General features: G+C 45.5%; 1 protein-coding gene across 5 annotated transcripts in view; it reads left to right on the forward strand.

Moving 5' to 3' along the window:
- KANSL1 (KAT8 regulatory NSL complex subunit 1) overlaps positions 1-19,962 on the forward strand; it is a 166,691-nt gene that overhangs the window by 12,336 nt on the left and 134,393 nt on the right. For 2 of the 5 annotated variants that reach the window (XM_090044195.1, XM_090044196.1), the window contains exons 1-2: positions 773-1,169; positions 16,353-17,727. In XM_090044195.1, the coding sequence (XP_089900321.1) occupies positions 16,436-17,727 (1,292 nt within the window). In that variant the 5' untranslated portion in view covers positions 773-1,169; positions 16,353-16,435. Of the gene's footprint in view, positions 1-772; positions 1,170-16,352; positions 17,728-19,962 lie in introns of those variants that run through there. The other 3 variants (XM_090044193.1, XM_090044197.1, XM_090044194.1) reach the window with 3 other exon arrangements.

The raw sequence follows: 19,962 nt of genomic DNA on the forward strand, positions 1-19,962 counted from the left end.
AGCAGCAGGTCAGGCAGACGCGGGGCAGGGATGGCTCTGGAGAGCGGGGGGGCCAGCGCGGAGGAGCTCCTGGGGTCCCTTCCAGTCCTGCTCTGACGAACCGCGCCCAGTGCTTCAGGGGTGCCCACGGCCGGACCGGGCCTCTACAGAGCGGGGCTGCGGCACGAGTCCGCTTTCGCGGGCGGCTCCTGGACGCGCCCCGAGGCCCCGGCTCTGCTTTTCCCGCCCCTGGCTGCGAGCCCGCGGCCCCGCTCCTGCGGCTCGGCCGCCTCCGCGCCAGAGCCGGGCCTCACCCGCCTAGGGCCGCGTGTGGCTGCCGGACCTGGCGGCGCCTGCGCATTAGAGCGGCGAGGCGCGGCGCCCCCTGGCGGCCGGCCGGCGCCCTACGGGGAGCCGCCGCCTGCACCGCGGTGTGGGGGGGAGGATGCGGCCCGGACAATAGAGCGGGGCCGCCCCGGCCGCAGGTGCGTGGCTCTGCGGGGCAGCCAGGGCGGGTGGTGCACCCGCAGCGCACGCGGCTAGGGGTGGGGGGCCGCTCTCGCCGCGCCCCTGCCCGCAGCCGCCGGCCCCGCCGCAATGCCGCGTGCCGCCGCCGCGCGCCCGGCCTCAGCTCCGCGGGGCCCCCTGGCTGCGGGCGGGCGGGCGGCGCAGTGCGCTTGGCGGCCGGCGGGGGCGCTGCGCCGGCCCGCGCTCCCCCTCCCCCCCGGTGCATTCTCCGATTAAAGGGAGGGGGAGGGCAGAGAAGGAGCCCGGCCGCCATTTTCCGAGCAGCGCCGCCGCCGCCGCGCTCAGCCCGAGCGGGGGAAACACCGCAGCGCCCGCGCCGCCGCCGCCGCTGCCCCGGGCGCGCCCCGAGCCGGCCGCCTTCCCACCGCCGCGCGCAGGCCGGGCCCGAGTGCCACCGGCCGGGGTGGGGGGGCGCTTCTCCCCCCGCCCCAGCCCCCGCCCAGCGCCAGCCCGGGCTGCGGCCGCCCGGGAGGGCAGCGACCAGCGCCCACCGCGCCGGGGCGGGCAGGGCAGGGCAGGGCCGGGCCGGGCCGGCCGGGCGGGTGGGGAGCCGGGGCTGGCGGCGGCTCCGCTCCCGGCGCCCGCGGCCGGCGCTTGTTTGCAAACTGCGCCCATTTTGTGCGGGGTGAATCTGCCCGGACCGAGCTCCGCTCCATCACGTGGTAAGTGCCGCGGCCGCGCCGCTCGCTGCCTCCCTCGCGCTCCCCGCCGCCGCTGTCGCCTTCTCCCTCCCTCCCGCTGCCCCTTTGTTGCCGCGCCCGGCCCGGCCGGCAACTTCCCAGGGCTCCTGCCCGCCCCCGCCGCCATCCGCGCCCGCCGCCGCCGCGGAACGTGCCTGGGGGGGCGAGGCGGGCGGGCGACCCCGCACCCCCGTGCCAGGCGCGCCTTGCACCAAGTGCCCGAGGCCGCCGCGGGGTTCCCCTGTGCACAAGGGCCCGACTTTGTTTTCACTGCTGCCGGGCGCGCCCTGCTGCCGGGGCGGCTGCTCGGCTCGGAGCCGGCTGCAGCCCGAGCCTCCCCCCTCCCCCCAAGTCTGCGCGCGGCCAGCAAAGTATTGCGGGGCCGGTGTTTGGCGGTGGGGGAGGGGAGGGGGAGGCCGGGTCCATGGCGCCACTTTAAATTGAAATCTCCAGCAGGAGCTCGCTGGAGCCTTTTGTGGCCTATTTATAAACTTGCAGCAGGGCCGGGGCGGAACGGCGCGGCCGAGCGGGCGGCTCGAAGTTCTAGAATGGAGTCCTGCATCGCCCCCCCGCGTGTTGCCATCGCTCCGTCACGTGGTGGCGGCGCGGGGGGGTCGTTGCTGAATGGTGTGTAATGAATTAGCCGCAAAGTGAAATCGCTCCTAGTTGTTTGCTTGGAAGGAAGGGGAAGCCCGAGATCAGCCAAAACATAGAGCCAAGCATAGGGACAAGTATTGGACCAAGCTTTCAAGTAAACTGGGGGGGAGGCATAACCTGTACTCTGCATTTTTATTATTATTATTATTATTATTATTATTATTTTAATCTGAGAGAAACTTAACCCTTCACACTTCCAGATTCTATTGTTGGGCTGAAATAGGAGGAGGAAATGTAGTGAGGGGGTAGCTGGGCAGGTGCGTTAGTGTTTCTGTCACCCTCTGGCAGCTGGAAAGGCAGCCATTCATTTATTTGTAAGGGCTTAGTGTGCATTTGTGCTAGGTGGGGTTCCCCCCCATGTGAGTTTGATCCACTAAACAAGTTGTACTCCCCCCCCCCAGTTGATTTCTTGTGAATACAGAATGATTCAAAAGGCTTTGGTTTGTTACCCAAACAAATTTTAAAATCCCACTTTTTGCTGCATGTTTCGATTGCATGTCTGCAATGATAAAGGAGAGCATCTTTTTGGGCCAGATTGCAGAAGAATTTACCTACAATTAGGATCTGTCAGCATTACCTCATTTACGTAGAGTTAGGATGGTCAGGGTGTCTTCAAATATTTTTTGCATCATTCTTGCAGTTTAATTTTTATCTTTTTTTACAAAAGATGTGTCTGTAATCATTTTACAGAATGACTGTAGAATATTTTTTAATGAAACATACATACACTTAAAATAAAACTTCATTGTTCAGTGTTGAACAGAGTGACAAAACTGAACAACTCTCTAAAGCTAGCCAGGGACCACAAGTAGCTGCTGCACATTTAATCTTATTTTTACAGTTTTGTTTTCCCCCTTGACCATTATTTTGAACAGTTTGGGCCATTTTCTTGCTAGCTGTTACATCATGTCATGTGATGTGTGCTGTGTGATGTGTATTTCTAAAAATAAGACAAGGTAAAAGGCCCATCCTCCAAAGTTAAATGATACATTATGAAAGTGGGAGAGTACTTCAGTCCTGACACTGATATGCCAATTGTGGTGGTAAACTATTTATTTTCATTTGGGCTATTTAAAAAAAATAATAATAAAAGATGGAGAAGAAAAATGACTTTTTTTGGTCCAGCACTACACTGCTTTTTCACCCTCCTATCCCTCTACAGAGGGGTGCTTCTAATACCGTGGACTTGTTTATAAACCCTTGTACTGCACACATGGGGGAGATAATATGGGTTTTCTACCTTCCTAATGGATTTTAGCTTCCCGTTTGATTTCTATAACACCTCTTAATTAAAATAAAAAGTGAAAAGACTCATTTGACTATTCATGCTGGAACCTCTTAAGGTAAATTACTGGCAGTAACTAATGGTGGGGGGTGGGTGGGTGGGGGGTCTGTTTTTATCACAGTTAAAGGTGATTTGCAGCATCTGGGAGGGGGAGGGAGAGGGAGCATGTGTCTTATGCTCCTTTTTTTTTAAACACATAATGGAAGCCAGAAAATGTGTAAGAGGTTTTTATAAAAGTTCTCTTTCTTCAATGCTAAATTAAAATTTTGTCAGTCTGGAAAGACTCGTAACTGGAGTACTAGTGAAATTATGACCTCAGAAAAGTCAACAGATTAGAAGCTGAGCAATTCTTTATGAAGCAGATCGACTTTGGTCATTGTTCAAAACTTTGTGTGTGTGAACAGAATTCCAGTATCTATTGAACTTTCTGAACAAAGCAAATTTCCCAAGTTTAAACACCCTACCTTTTTTTTTTTTTGTTTTGACCGCTAACAATGCATGTTGAATGGGGATTCCAAATAGTTCACAAGGGAAGATGATGGTTGTTTTTGATGTGAAGGTGGAAACAAAAATAAAAATATTTAGACATTCCTTTTTTAAAGGATGGAAATATAAAAGGAACACACCCCACCTCCTGCAAAATGCAAATCAACTCAACACACCAAATTTGTAGGCATTACACCTACACATTTTTTTTTTCCTTCTATTAACTTTTCTGAATCTGTTTGGCAAACCACTTGAATGTGTGTTAAATACTTTCTTTATCATAACCTTCAATGTTGTCTTACTTCCTGTACTCTTTAAAATCAGACTATCTGTGCTTGTATGATGAGGCCAAACAGTTTTGTTAACTAGGTTTTAGATGACAGCCATTACTTAATGTGTTTTGCCCACTTTTTTTTTTTTTAATGCTATAAGTTAACATGCTGCTGGGACCAAACAAATGCATTATGTTGCAGCATGCAGTTAGTTCTTCATGTTGGTTATTTTGTGGTCTCGTTAAAAGTGAGTTTTTGAGAGGTGTGTGTTTTGGGGTTTTTTGTGACAATTGGAATGGCAGGAGATCTGAGAAGCACCATTTCCTTTGCTGCATTTTATGAATACTGTTTTCCCACTCATAATTTCCAGGAATACAATTTGTATCTGGAATGAACAACAAAATCACTTTTTAGAATTCTCCCTCCCAGAAAGAGAATGCTCTCCAGACTCCTCCTAACCTCCTGTTTGTCTGCATCTTTTTAAGGATGTGATTTTTGAACTGCTTTGTTCTGCTATTAGGGAAAAGGCTTCCTGTCTGCCCTTGATTGGATGAAGAGTTACCACGCAGATCTGCAGGGTTTTGGTGATGCAGTCATTTAGTAAACATTATTCCATTATGCCATGTGGACAGCCTCTTCAGGGCACACTCAAATACTGTTTTACAAAAGAATAAGTTGCCAGTCAGTAATTAATTCAAAATGGGAAGTGTTGGTGGTCAGCAAGACTTGATGCTGAAAAACAACTCTGGTCCTAGTCTACATTTATTAGACATGAAAACATCTTACACGTTTTCGCATAAACGAAGTCTGCAAGGATTGAAAAATGATAGAGGAAGCCAGCTGAAGAAAAGAAACGGGATTAGTTACAGGTTTCTTTCAGACCTTTTTGTTCCTGTCTCATGCTGGCACTTAATTTAGGATTGCTACTGCAGATTTTTTTTTTTTTCTCCCCAAAGCACTGCAGAGTTTTAAGGGAGCAAAGGGTTTGTTTTTAAATAAAGTAGATATTCTAGTAAAGCTATGTTGAATGCTAATCCAGACTTCAGTTAAGCTACAGGCAAAGATGATCATAGAAAATGGGGTTGGGAGGGACCTCTGGAGGTCATCTAGTTCAACCCCCTGCTCAAGAGATGTTTAAAGTCTCTTGATTCTGCCTTTGTCTCTGCTAAGTTATACCAGACTGTACTGTATTGCCTTTACTCTAAATCTAAATACTTTCTGAATGAGGCCTGCAGTGATGCAGTAGGACAGAATGTACTTGAAGTTTATGATGAACTTTCTTTCTTTGTGAGCCTCAATGAGAGGTGTTAAACCAATTTCCCATAGTAATTTTGGTAACAAGTCATTGATTATAATGAGCACACTTTTTTTTTTTTTTTTATTAGAAGTAAGCATTTGCTTTTTAGTCTTCTGGCTCAGATCAAGTGAAGAATAATATTCAGCATCCCTGTTGTGAAGTTTGCTTCCTGTTGTTTGCTGCGGTGGGGATCATCGTGCATTGTACTTTTACACTGTGAGTCCCTGAGCAGTCTTACAGTTGACATCTATGCTTAGCTTGAACAAAAGTGTTTTAGATCATGGACAGGATAATACAGCCATAGGATTACTGGCTGTGTACCAAATAAGACATGTAAATTCCCCAAGAGGCAGCAATGCTTAATGGATTGATCATGGGGCTAGGAGTTAGGAAGGAACTCTTGTTCTAATCCTGTCATTGCCACTAATTTGCCATGTGACATAGGGCAAGTGACTTAATCTGTTTCCTTATTGGTGAAATATAACTACTTAACACTCTCCCTTGGGTGCCAAGGTCTAGTTAGTTATTGTTTATATAGTTGGTTGAAATGCAGAGTGTTACAGAAGTGTAATACACTCTGACAAGTCTAAAAATTGCAACTAATATTTTGACTAACTTCTTTCCTTTTAATGCATGCATTTGTAAGGGCCTGTTTAATCTTAAAATATATTGAGAATTTTTTTTTACACACTTTTATTAAACAACTGTAGCATTTGTTCGTATTTAATTTGGCTCCAAAGTCCTGAGTTTAAGATTCTGTATTTCCTAGGCAACACTATAATGTACTTGGAATAGGAAATCTCATTGCAGTGTTGGTTTGTGATGGGATCTGCCACTGGAGGGGGAACTTGGATTTCTCCACTTAGAATCTATTAGTAAATGCAAAAGGAACTGAGATTTCAAATATCTTGTTCAGACTTGGAGCATTTAATTATTTATTTTTGGAAAAAGGAAAGAAAAATACTGCTTATAGATCACCCTTCTGTCTTTCCATTAAAACTTCTATAGCTGCAATTTTGCGCTTACTACTTATTTCAAATGAACTATTTTTTATTAAGACCATTATACTCTACAAACAGATTTTGTACATAACTACCAAACCTATAACTTGGTTTGAGATCTGACAGCCAAGCTTGTTTGTTTCTTTCTTTTACATTGCTTGTAATAATAATACCACTTGTTCTGTAATCCAAGTTTTCTGTTGGTGATCCCTATTAAGTACAAATGGGTTGCATAGATCTAATAGAAAATGCCATGTGGGTGGAGACTGGAGTTTTGCTCAGGTGTCCTTGAGGGAATTATTTGGCTTCCAAGATTACTATTACTAGGGTTGCATAAGTAAAGAAACTGTATTCACTCTCAGATTCCAGAATCTACTTGCAAGCCTGACAGTTGTGTTCATATTAATTGGTGCACTTGCTTTATGATCTTGAATCATTGAGATAATTAGCACTTAACCCCACAGTGCCACTGCTTGTTACTCCAGAGCAGAACCACATTTAAAAAAAATCTTTAATACAATTTCCAAGAGAGTTTAAATGCCTAGCTAGTTATTTAGGCAGGGGAAGGGGTATGGTGTATGTGTCTACTCTCCTCTTCTATTTTTACTTCTAAAATTCATTTTAAATTTCTAGGTCCCCAAACCACATATTTGTATGCACAAACTGTTTGCCAAGCTTCATATGATAGGTTATTGGAACAGCAAGTTCATGTTCTGTTATGTTTTATTAAGTAAAATTTTGAGAGTTTATACATAGATGAGTGTGCCTCTAAATTGGCAAACATTACCTCTAAATTGCTTCTTTTTTCCTTTTTAAATTATAGAATGTTGAAAGATGTCCCAATGGGGTTTTTTTCATGCCACTTTTTAAAAATTTTTTTTAAAGAGAAATCTGCTCTCAGAAATCCACAGCAGGCAGCTTGCATGCCAACTTTTTGTTGAGGTGCAAAACAAAAATTTTAAAGGTCTAGTTCTACATCTTTGAACTTCTAAGCACTTCTACTTGTTAGAATAGATTATATACAATGTACACTTTCTAATTATTTCCAAGGGTAGCTTGATTCATACTAGGCTCTTCCTCCCTTTCTCCCCTGATTTCTCTTCATGGGTGCTGTTAAAATGGCAACACAAGTTTAGATGAGCTATGACAAAAAGAAACAGATTGGTCCATTTTCTGAGAAGCCTATAGCTTAGGTTGGGCATAATGTAGGGAATGGCAGTTGAAAGAAGTAATGATGTGGTGGGGAAGGGGGAGAAGTGCACATACCATACAGCATACAAGTGTTTTCATGTTTTAAAAGCTTTTTAAAACATGTTTTTTCTAAGGATAGGGAGCAACCTGAGAGAGCTTGGAGTTATCTTGTAGATGCAGTATGAAATGTAGTAAGGTTGGAATGCAGTTGGGCAGAGCTGAAACAAAACAGTTCCTCTCTACACAAATCTTTTGCCTTTTTATTCAACACTTCTACAATCTGAAGAGAAACCAGCAAGGGGTAGAATTTTGAGGATGAGTTTATCTTGTGATACAGGAAATACCAGTGCATTTAAAGGTTTAAAGAGTGGAGATGGTTGACATGGCAAGGAAGGAAGATGACTGGTAGTAGACTGTAAGATGAATTAAACCATAGTATTGGAGGCTTCAGTAGTCTCGGGGGTAGTATTAGTGAGATGCGGTTCAAGGTCCTGGTGTAGAGGTGCACTGATACATCAATCTATATTGAATTGGCATTATTAGCAATTGGCTTTTTTGGCTGATGTGGCTGATGATGCCACTAATTAGATGTTGTGTGCATGCATGTAACTGCAGCATTTACGCAGCCATCCCGGCAGCATGGAGAGCAGCATCCGGCTGGTAAGTCTGCTGTTGGGGGGTGGCAGACCAAGGGCAGGAGCGATGGGGGAGGGAGTGGGGCTGGCATCGGGGTAGAGGCAGGCACTGCACAGCAGGGGCAGGGTGTGGGACAGCCACAAGTGGCTCGGGAAAGGGGGACACATTCTGTACTGCAGGCGTGTCCTTCCTACTTCTGTGCACTAGGTAAGTGTGGATGGCTGCTGCTGCTGTGGTCAGGGGCTGGGGGCAGTGCTGGGCAGGAGCTGGGTTGGGGCTGCACTCAGGGCAGGCAGCAGTAGCACTGGGAAGAGTTGCGGGGGTGGCCACAGGCCACACCATAGTTCCCTTCTCAGCACTGCTGCCGTCCACCCCAAGTGCAGCCCTGGCCAAACCCTCCTGCCAGGAAGAGCCTGGTGCCAGCCCTAGCCTGCAGAGGCATCCTGCCCTTGCCCAGAGCACAGATCCAGGGGGCACACCCTGCCCTTGCCGTCCTGGAGTGCATGCAGTTGTAGGAGCTGTCCCTTATCCCCTCTGCGCCCCCCCGGATGAGCCATGGCTCCATCCCGCACCCCGCTTCCTCCCTCGCCTTTCCATGTGTTTGGAGTGGGGAGAGACTAGCCGGATGCTGCTCTCCAAGCTGCTGTGCTGGGCCACATATTGGCAATCAAATTGTCATCAGCCAGTATGGCTCATTAAAAATTGGCCATTGGTATCAGCCCAAAAAAATCTCTATTGGTGCACTCCTATCCTGTTGCCAAAAAATATATATGTTGAAGAAGTTTTGCAGGAAAAATTGGAAAGACTTGAGGGTACCCTGGATTGGTTAACCAATGTTTAACTAAGGTTGTACTGAACTTACTACCTTTTTTAAAGTACTGATAGGTCAGAATGGTTTTTTGTTTTGTTTTTGCTTTTTTTGGAAACCTATTCCTTTTTCAAGACTGACTATCAAATTGGGTTTTTAGAACTGTAAAATATTGAACGTGCTTTGGGATATGTCCTGGCGCAGCTACTGGTGCTCATCACACTTCTGAAGGAGTGAACTCCTTGCTGTGCTTTGAGGCACCTTCACAGCTCTGGCACTTCCATATTTGTTAGCTTGCATTATTTTAAACAGCTTATGTAAAGAAACCCTTTCACTGAATAGCCCTGGTACTTACTCTTCTCTGACCCTCACTACATTTTTTTTTTTTTCCTGTTCAGGAAATGGATGAAGAGGATGAGTTGAGTGGTAATTGCGCTAACCTAATTGCCTGTTAGAGTCTTGTATCTTCCCTTTTATTTACTGCTAACTTTTTTCCTGAAGGAAGATCTAGTCATTATGGGGATTTTAGAGCACTTCAAAATACTACTTGTAAACGAGAAATTTTGGTCTCTGAGCAAAATGTGCCGTGAGTTGGACTGGAATTTGTAGTTCCTAAGTTCATCCTGAGTTTGGTGACTATCGTATGTAACAACCCAGCCACAAAGCTACTCTGACAAAAGTTGGCCACTAGGACCTCAATTGTCCTAGTCTTGCCCCATATTTTTAAGTCTATCTGTTTACTTTGTGTCAACCTGGAGTCAAAAGATAGTCAATATTGCTTCTGCAAATAGGGTAATTGCACAGTTTTAGATTATCTTGAGAGGTGGTATCAGTTTGGAGAACGTTGCAGCCATAGTTTGAGTCCCAGGCATGCACAAGAGTTAGGGGACAAAGTCACCTAGTTATTCTGATAAATCAAGTTACAACCTCAGTTAACTCTGCTCAGAGGACCGTCAGTTGTAACCTACTCCTCCATGAGCCACAGCAAATTTCAAGGCCATTGTGACAGTACTTCATATAGAGGAGGTAGAGAGTTTGGAAACAGGATACTAATCGGTTGGTAGGAAGACATTATTAAACCTCTGCTGCATCTTAACAACACTACCACCTTCATACACTACAGAATCAAAGCTATAGACATGTCATTTGCCAACAACTAAAAAACCCAACAACACAAGGGCCATGAACAAAGGGAATGTAAATTGGTTTTAAAATGGATTTTGTTCCTCAATGATTCTTTCAAGACTTGTCTATAGTACCACCGATATGATTCAGTGGTGGAGCAACCACAATATCTGCAGTGTAGATTACTTAGGATTTTGAAGGTGCCCTTTGAAGGAGTAGAGAAGATACCAGTGTAGAAAAAGATTTTGGCTTTTTTTAATTTGCTTTTTTAAACCAGTGACTAGATGAAGCCTAAACAGCTCTCCTGAAATACCCTGTAAAGGACTGGGACTGTAGGGTTATACCGTGATGAGCAACTGAGGGTTCTAGTCATGGTGTCAAACGATTTTGAGAGGAAGTTTAACATCTACTTTTTCTTCCTACCACATTCAGTAATTTGAACAAAAGTCCCTGTGTGAAGGCTCTGTGTTCATCCCTTCGATTTGCAGAATTAGGATAGGAGCTATTATTCCTCTTCATCCAGCAAGGAAAAGGAAAATAGTCTTTTAGAGGTCAAAGTAGTAGTCATTCCACCTACCTTTTAACAGTCCTAAATTCTTTTAAATTCTGCATGGTCATTATTTTAAGAGGGAAGTTCTAAAGTTGTTTAAAATATTGTTCACAATATTTCTAACTTGCTTTCAAAGAGCAAAGCTTATAACTAGGAATTGCTAAAGAATACAATTCCAAGAAAATCCCTACCAAACTTACAGATGACACTTGAGAAGACTGACCTTTTAAATCAATGGAGCAGAGCATGGAAATAGAGCATTGCTTATTGAGAGAAACTTTTGATGTGTTTTTTCTTAAAGTTTTAACTGTCCCCTCCATCCCTTCTACAAAAGTGGATAAGTTTAGGAAATCAAGTTGCGTTATTTTTAGCGACACCTTTTTTTTTTTTTTTTTTTTTTGCACTGGGTTATTTAAAACAACAACAACAAACAAACAACCCCCCCCCCCAAAACTCTGAAACAGTTTCTGTTTTGGTTTGGGCAAAGTCAGGGGTGTCAAACTCATTTGGTTCTGTAGGCTGGATGGCTGGTCCTTGGGTCAGACTAGGCGCATGGACTCCTCACCCATGTGCTTGATCCAGCATGTGTCAGCTGCCTGGGCTAGTCTAGGACACTGGCCCAAATGAGGGCTGTGGTCTGGGGATGCTGGCACCAGGAGCCTCACTTTGGGTCTTTGTGGGTTAGATATGGCCCACGGGCCATATGTTTGACACCCCTGGACTAAGCAGATTAAGAAATTTTGCTTTAAACTGCTCTTAACTTGGAATAGGTATTTGTAAAAAGTTTTGCCTTAATTGAACTGGTTTGGGCTTGTGTGCAAATAAGTCTGTGAGGTCAGCGTTGTAAAGCCCAGTCTCTGTATGGGGGTTTCCAACTCCTGTCCACATCTTCCGTGTGCAAACTCATGTTATGTTCAAGCCGTCAGTTGCTGTGGTGCTGGGCGCAAATGGGAACTTAGGTGAATGTGCCTCATTTTAGTCACTTTTAAAACTTTCCACCTTCCCTTTAATTAGTCATAAATACTTGTGAAAGGTGAATTGACGTGCGCAGAGCAGTCTGCTTGTTCTTTCACAGCATCTGTTGGAATGAGCTAGGGCTCATGAAAGCTTAGTGAGTTGTAGTCATTGATGGTTCAGTGTCTGGTTGGGAGGAGGTATCAAGTGAGGTTGCCCAGAGGTCTGTCCTGGATCTGGTATTAACATATTCAAGATTCGGATGATGGGATTGAGTGAGTGCTTAGCAGCTTCGTTGATGGCATCAAATTGGGTGGAGTTTCAGACATTCTGGAGGGCAAGAAGGAAGGAGTCCGCTGGTGGCCAGTTGATCGTGGGGGGAGATCCCCTGCGGCCAATTGGCGAGTGTGCCAGTGGCGGTTCCTGCTTCAAGTCCGTGTCGTCCCCCCCCCCCCCCCCCCCGGCCATCCTAAGTTCCCCCCCCAGGGGTATGCATACCCCTGGTTGAAAACCCCTGACTTAGATAGACCAAAGAAGTGGTCTGCCACTAATCGGATGAGATTCAGTATGGGCAAGTGAAGAGTCTTGCACTTGGGACAGAGGAACTGCATGCACATATACAGACTGGGGAATGATTGGCTAGGATGCAGTACTGCAGAGGAGGCCATGGGGGTTGCAGTGGATGAATAGGATGAATATGAGCCAACGCTATGCTCTTGTTCATGGGGGTGGGGAACCCAGCAGCATGCTGGGTTGTATTAACAGAAGTCTCTTGCAAGTCAAGGGAAATGATTCTTCTACTCTATTTAGTACTGGTGAGATCTCACCTGGCGTACCATGTCCAGTTTTGGGTCCTACTCTTCAAGAAGAATCTAGGAAGTTTGGAACGAGTCCAGCAGAGAGTGACAAAAACTACAGGCAACCCGTGCTATTTCATTATAGCGCTCATTTAGAATTGATACCCGATTCCACTGAGCACTTGGCCAGTTTTGCTAGAGTGCTCAGTGGAATCAGAGTTTTGGCAGGCCAGGCAGGCAGGGAGAAGCGGTGGTGGCAGCGAGTGGGAGGTGAGTGAGTGGGCAGGCAGGCATGAGAGCCCAGGGTGGGACAGCAGAAGCATGGGCCCAGGCTGATGCATGGTGTTGGAGCAGTGGGAGGGGTGGTGGAGACTAGTGGCTGAAAAAGAGGGGAGGAACATGGGACCCAAGCCAGTGCCTGGGGCCAGGGCTGGCAGCGGTCTGCACCTAGGGTGGGGGGCAGGAGCATGGGGCCTGGGCTGGTGTGTGGGGCATGTGCTGGGGCCGGTGGAAGCCTGCACCCAGAGCAGGGCAGCAGGAGCAGCAGTGCCCGGGGTGGAGCGGGTGGTGGAGAGAAGCGGAAGCGACAGAGGCAAATAACGTGAGGCCAGGGCCAGGGCCAGTAGGGGCCTGTGCCCGGAGTGGGGCTGCAGTAGTTCCACTGCCCAGGCTGGCAAGTAGGGCCGGAGAGGCCAGTGGTCAAGCATGGGGGGGGTGGGGAGAGACAGCAGCAGTGAGAAGTGGCGAAAGGGGGCGGGGGGGTCATGAGTGCGTGACCCATGCCAGTGCCAAGGGCCATGACTGGCAGGGGCCCAGGGCAGGGCAGCAGGAGCACGGGGCTAGGTTGTTACGTTGGGCTGGAGTGCTGGCAAGTGGGTGGGGGAGTGGGGAGAGGTGGGGTAGGGCAGGCAGTAACTAATTCATCTCCACTTACATTCATTTCTATGGGGAAATGGGTTTTGCTTACCGTGGTTTCACTTAGCACTCAGTTTTTCTGGAACCAATTAAGAGTGCTAAGCGGGGGTTGCCTGTATTAGGGCCTGGGAGGCAAGATTTAGGAGGAAAGGCTGAAAGAGGATTATTTAGTCTGGAGAAGAAAAGACTGATGATTTGATAAGTCTTCAAATATTTGAAGGGAGGTTATGAAGAGGGGGAGAGAGACGCCGCCTCCTAGTCTTGACCATAGGGGACAGAATTAAGAGGAATGACCTCAAATTGCAGCAGAGGAGATTTAGGTTGGATGATGTTCATGATTTAGAAGGGTGGTCAGACATTGGAGCAGGCTACCTAGATAAATTGTGGCATCTCCATCCCTGGAAATTTTCAAGAGCAGTTTTGACACTTGGCTGGGATGATTTAGGCATGGATGATCCTGTCTTGAGGAGGGGACTGGACTAGATGACCTTGTGAGGTCCCTTTCAGTGCCATGTTTCTGTGATATTAAGGTCTCTGTTGAAGTCCCTTTCATACATATGCCATTTGTGTGGCAAGTGGGGAACTTGCTGTAACAAAGGAAGTTGTAATTTATATATTCAAAAATATTACAACTATTTTAGCCCTTATGAATGTTGCTAAATAATTTCTGAAATGGGTTTAAGAATGTAGTGTGCCAGCTCAGTTTGGGCAGTGCCTAGTTTGTTTTACAGAAAAAAAAGGACTTGTCCATGTTGAAAAGAAATTCTGTACAGAAAACAGCTATTTTAGGCCTTCCAGGCAAAGAACTTGAGGAGCTGTTCATTTTTTGTGGGCAGAGCTCTGTATTGGGACTCGAGTCCTGGGATCTGTTGCTGGTTCTGGTGTTAGTGTCCTGGGTGACCATAAGTGAAATCATTCTACCTTTTACTTCTGTTTGTTTCCCCATCTGTAAAATGGGAATAAAGGGGTTGATGAGCTTTGTTAAGCACTTTTGAGATGTACCAACCAAGTGCTGTAAGAGCGAGTTATTCAGCATGGATGTAGTTTAGAGACTTGGCTTGTGTCTTGATGTGAGACTAGGCGTGTCAGTCTGAGCTGGACAAAAGACACGGTAGAGGTACAGATTAGACCTGACTGAATCACAGATGCATAAGCATTAGTGAGTCGCAGACCACTTCAGATGTTATGAAAGGACATCTGCTGAAGTGAGCTGTGGCTCACAAAACCTTATGCATCTCTGATTCAGTTGTTCTACAAGGTGTACCTGAACCTTGCCTTCTGCCAGAGCTGAGAGATGTTAACTGTTTAGATTTCAAAGATACAAGTAGAAATATTTTCTGTGGTATTTTCCTCCCCTCCTCCTGCTTATGTTGAAAGGTCATTTAAGTGAAGAATGTTCCCTTTCAGTTTGTCTAACATTACAGTCTCTTTCTAATGCAAAAAAAAAAAGAGCCACCTCCCCACTTGAAATGGAACAAAAAGGTGCCTTTGTTGATAATGTTCCCAAGTAGAGTATTTTTGTTTTACAGTTTAAGCTGGAAGGAAACCTAGCAGAATTGAAAGATTTTAAAATATAGAATGGAATTAGTAATATATGCATCTGTTTCAATTTAACATTATTCCTTATTCTCTCGTGGTGGCATTTGCTGAAATCAAACCCCTAATTTTTCATGTAAACTGAAGTAGAATTGAGGTAGTGGCTTATCAGGTAAAGATACCTTTATGAGTTGGGGTTTTTCTGAGAAGAAAACCTTGCACAGTGAGTTCTTGGGAAAGGGAGAAAACAAGTGAACAGTTGACTTCTGCATATACTTTGGGGGGAAGTTAGTACGGTCTAAATTATTAGTACTGTAAAAAAGTTTATTTCTCAGATGGATGAAAACCCTGAAAGTGAAACCTTTTCAGATCTCAAGTAAGTTGTTGGAATTGTCTTTCTAATGACTAGGAAGTCATATTCATGCCTCTTGGAAGAAGCTGAGTTAGAGAGATTCCCTGCCTCTATCCAAGCCCTTGTCTGTCGGTAAACTTGGGCCCTAACTCATCATTAACGCAGCTTCATTCATAATGGAAGATTAATGTAAGTATAGCACAGAAATCTTCCAAGCTGAGAACTGGAGCTGCTGAAACTGTATGTTGGGTTGGGTAGAACAGGAACCTGATGTGTCAGGACAGAGAGAGAGGATGTTTCGGTGCTGTGGATGGGATGGGTAAGGGAGGCTTCCACTTTTGGGAAGTACTAAAGAGTAGTTTTCACTCTGTTAAACTGAAAGAAGAGTGGTTTTGGTAGTTTAAGATACTGGACGGGGACTTGCGAGATATGGGTAATTCCAAACTGTGCCATAAGTTTCCTAGGTTGCCACAAGAAGTCTGCGTAACCTCTGTGCTTTCATTCTCTGTGTAAAATAGGAATAATATTTGTGTGCTTACACATCAAGATTTTTGGGGTAGGATTTTGTTAGACGTGGTTTATGCTTAATAGCTATGTTGAGAGTGTAGGAAAAATTGCACCTGACATGTCTGGTGGCAAAAGCATTTGTAAGTACAGTTTTATTGGCAAAAGAGACTTTTGTTATAGTGGGAATTGGTTTAAACTGAAATGGCTGGAAAAATTAAACAAAATGAGAGAACCCTTTCTTTTGGCATAAGTTCTGTCTCCACCTGGAGATTGCCAGCAAACCTTTTTAACTCTACATAAACACTAACTTTTGTTTATATAGTGTCTAAAACCCAGGAGGTCTTTGTAGTGTAAGGATGCTAATCAAAATGTAGGATCTGTTTAATATTGATAGGGAGGTCTTCAGAAATAGTGTTGGGTGTACTGTCCTGCTATTGAAGTCAGTGGTAAATCACCTGATGACCTCATTGGGTGCTCATTAGGTCAATGCAGAGTGGTGAAGAAAACCATGAACTTTCAATTCAAGGTTATCAGAAGTATGGCCTTGCTGCTCCCCTTTTGAAACTGGGGCAGTACCAAACTTCATGCATGTGGAAACTTGAGCACAGTATTTTCAAAGGTACATTTAAAACCTGCGAGGAAACCCCAGGTTCCTGTGCCAGTCTATTAGACCTGGCTTGCTTCTGTCACCTGCAATATAACGGGCTAAAGTTCTAAGCAGAACACCTTGTTTGTGTCGCAGATGTCTTATTGGCGCTTGGCTGTTTAACTGATTCCATGACTTTTCTTTTTCTAGGCTGTCCTCTGGCGAGGCAGTAAGAGGCAGTGGAGCTGGCCTCGGCATCGGGAGAGGCTGGACTTCCCGTCTCTCTGTGCTGAATGGCTGCGATGGCGCCCGCTCTCACTGACGCAGCAGCTGAAGCTCACCATATCCGGTTCAAGCTGGCTCCCCCATCCTCAACCTTGTCTCCTGGCAGTGCCGAGAACAACGGCAACGCCAATAACATCCTCCTTACTGCCAACGGCACCAAACGGAAAGCTATTGCAGCAGAGGATTCCAGCTTAGATTTCCGAAACAATCCTACTAAGGAAGAGCTGGGCAAGCTTCAGCCTCTAGTGGCCTCTTATCTCTGTTCGGATGTAACATCTGTTTCTTCAAAAGAGCCTTTGAAGCTGCAAGGAGTCTTCAACAAGCAGACAGTCCTTAAATCTCACCCTCTCTTATCTCAGTCCTTTTTGAAAACAAGTGATCTGTTAGAGTTTTCTTTAGAAAATCTAAAAACAATGAGTTCTAGTGGTCAGCCTCCTCTGCCACAAGCGCCTGTTAATGGCTTAGCCAAGAAATTGGCAAAAAGTACCAATTCAGACCATGAAAACTCCAGTTCACTTAATGGTGGGAAGCGTGCTCCCCTCTCTGCCACCCTCCAAGGTGTTGACTCTAACACCGCTGGGGGGTCTGAATCAGGGGACTTAAAGGTGGGTTTGACCAATTGCACTCTTCCACACAGAAGCCTTGATGCAGAGCACACAACTCCATTTAGCAATAACAGCACTGCAAACAAATCTTCCCTTAATTCCACAGAACAGCAGCGGGTGCTTGAAGGAGGCAGTGGAGAAACCAGGTTGGTGTCTGGTGAGGATGTTCCATCTGATTTTGTCAGCAGCAAATCAGAGGAACAGAAACCTTCTCTGTCAGCTGCTCAATTCAGTACCCTGGACTCTGATATGAGGACCAGGGCACTGCTGCGGCGGCAGGCAGACATTGAAAACCGTGCCCGCAGGCTGCAGAAACGCCTGCAGGTGGTGCAAGCCAAACAGGTAGAGCGACACATCCAGCAACAGCTGGGTGGCTTTTTGGAGAAGACCCTGAGCAAACTGCCAAATTTGGACTCCTTGAGGCATCGTAGCCAGCTGATGCTGACCCGCAAGGCAGAAGCAGCCTTGAGGAAAGCTGCAAGCGAGACAACTACTTCGGAAGGACTAAGCAGCTTCCTAAAGAGTGACTCTATCACAGAAGAACTGGAGAGATTTACAGCCAGTGGGATGGCCTATTTGAGATCCAGTGAGCAAGCATTCGATTCAGATGTTACTGACAGCAGCTCAGGAGGGGAGTCTGACATTGAGGAGGAGGAACTGACCAAAGCAGACGTAGATCAACACCATGTACCATTGTAAGTAAAATGGGAATGTTGCCCAGTTCTACAGAGGGAGGGAGGATGCAGTGAAAGGTGATTAAAGGTGCAGCAGCTGAATTTTGAAGGAAATTATTTGCTTCAATTCCATTTTGTAGAAGGAAGAGGCAGTATTAGAATTGGGAAAGCTTGGCTTGTTGGCATTGCTTCGTCCAGTTAACCCTTGTAGGGATGCAGAAAGACATGAGTTATATCAGCTTTAAAATTTATAATGGTTGAACATGGGGCACTGAACTGTGTAACTATGCTTTTTTGGTCTATCTATTCCTCTGCCAGTGTAAGGCTAGCTAAACTACTCTAAACTTGAGAAAACAGTTATTGGTTCAAAAACTGTAAAGCAGGTAGTCTTCTTTGCCCCTACTTCCTACTTCTCCTCCTCCCCCCCCCCCAAAAAAAAAAAAAAAAGTGTCCACAGTCTAAGAAATACCTTAAGACTGAACATTCAGTTGCATAATAATGTTAAAGGTCTTTACTTAAAGTTATGTTATCAAGCAGTAGGTTTGGCTAGGGCATCTAGATGAGCTACACAAAAAATCTCTCTCTGATGGCTTGTTCTTGGGGTGAATCTGTGTGTTGAACTGCTCAGGCAGTGGGGATCTCCCTATACATTCAAAGCCAGCGATAGGTAAAATAAGGTCAGCTTGGGGGGGGGGGGTGTGACATGAAATTGGATTTTGCAGAATCTAGTCTCTGTCCGTGTGTGTGTGTAATATGTGCATGTAAAGTTTAGCCCTAACACCTCAGATATGAATGAAGTGTAATTGATGTAGTGCCATCTTCCAGAAGCTGCTCTGAGTTTTGAAACCATAACTTTCAGAGCTGTGAACTTCACTGTTTCCTATTAATCTCATTCAGTGCTATGACATTCTTGTTTAAATTTGCACACGCAAAACACCTTCAGAACTGGGAGTATGGGGAGGGAGAGAGGAAAGGTCTTACTTTAACATTTCTGTAACTAAAGGGGATATATTGGTTTTTTGGTTATTTATTAATTTCTAGGTAGATTATTAGACCTTGTGTTTGAGATTTCAGCGTAGAAACTTTATTTTATTAAAGGAACACCATTCTTGCAGAATTTAGATGAGTTAAAGTATTCCTTTATCAGGTCAAGCATCAAATATGCTGTTTGTGCCAGTTGGAGATATGGACATTCTGTTCGGGAAATAAGTCGGATACTGTTGATTTGAAGAAGAGAACTTCATATTTTCTATCCAATACCTTTAATTTCTTGTATGGCAAAAACAGAATTTGGGGGTAGGTGATTTTGGAATACAGGTGGCAAAGACTGGCATCCGAAGAGAGAATTAGTGAAATTCTCATTTCTGGGTCTTGTTATTACCAGTGTGAGTCGCATAGCTAAGCTCTTCAATCTCCTGAGGTTTAGAAAATTGTAGAAATTCAGCAACTTTAGTGCTCCATAGGAGGCATTCTTGAAATACTAATTCTTGGAAAAGGTGGAGAGTATGTATGTGTGCTTGCATTGGGTCCAGGTTCTCCAGACCTGTCAAGGTTTGTGCATGCGAGCATTCAGGAATGAAGTCTTCAGGCTCTGGAAGAGTCAACATAATCCATACAGATAGCCTCTGGCGTTTTTGTACCACTCAGTTATGGTGTCAGGCAGTGCTATACTGGCATGCTGTGTTTACCTTGCACATGCTGTTGCCTAAACTGGAGGTAGCAGAGCAGCATTACTTTTGTGCTACGCACAAAGGAAAGCTAGCTTGCTTTGTACACAATAATTGAGAAGTTTAGATTCACCTTGAGTTCCCGTGTGCTTGGGCCCCGTTGGGAAGTGAGGTTTGGCAACACTGTGGGGATGGTGGTCCAGTGATGGTACCCATGGTCCTTTTAGCCTCTTTCGATGTACAGGTATGGATGACTGCATCTCTAAGCATCTTCTGGGATGTCATCCCTCTTAGTATCGTTAGGGTCTGCTGCCTCCTGTAATACAATTGGGTTAGTCCCATTTTTTTCCTTCCACACGGCATTATGTCTTGACTCAATCCATGGCAAAGGATTTTCTTTCTAAAATAAGCCACCAAAATGTCAGTGTTTTGAAATGTCTCTGAATATAGTTGGTTCTTGTAGTTTGCTGAATCTACTTAATGGAGACCAGTATATGAGGAATCTTACCCTGTTTTCTGTAAACTCAGTCATAGGTCATGTGCATTTTCCAGTAAGTCTACGGTGTAGATTTTTTTTTTATAATATATC

Source organism: Crocodylus siamensis, chromosome 4 (genome assembly GCF_052110815.1).
Source record: "Crocodylus siamensis isolate JL-2025a chromosome 4, ASM5211081v1, whole genome shotgun sequence".
Classification (NCBI taxonomy): domain Eukaryota; kingdom Metazoa; phylum Chordata; order Crocodylia; family Crocodylidae; genus Crocodylus; species Crocodylus siamensis.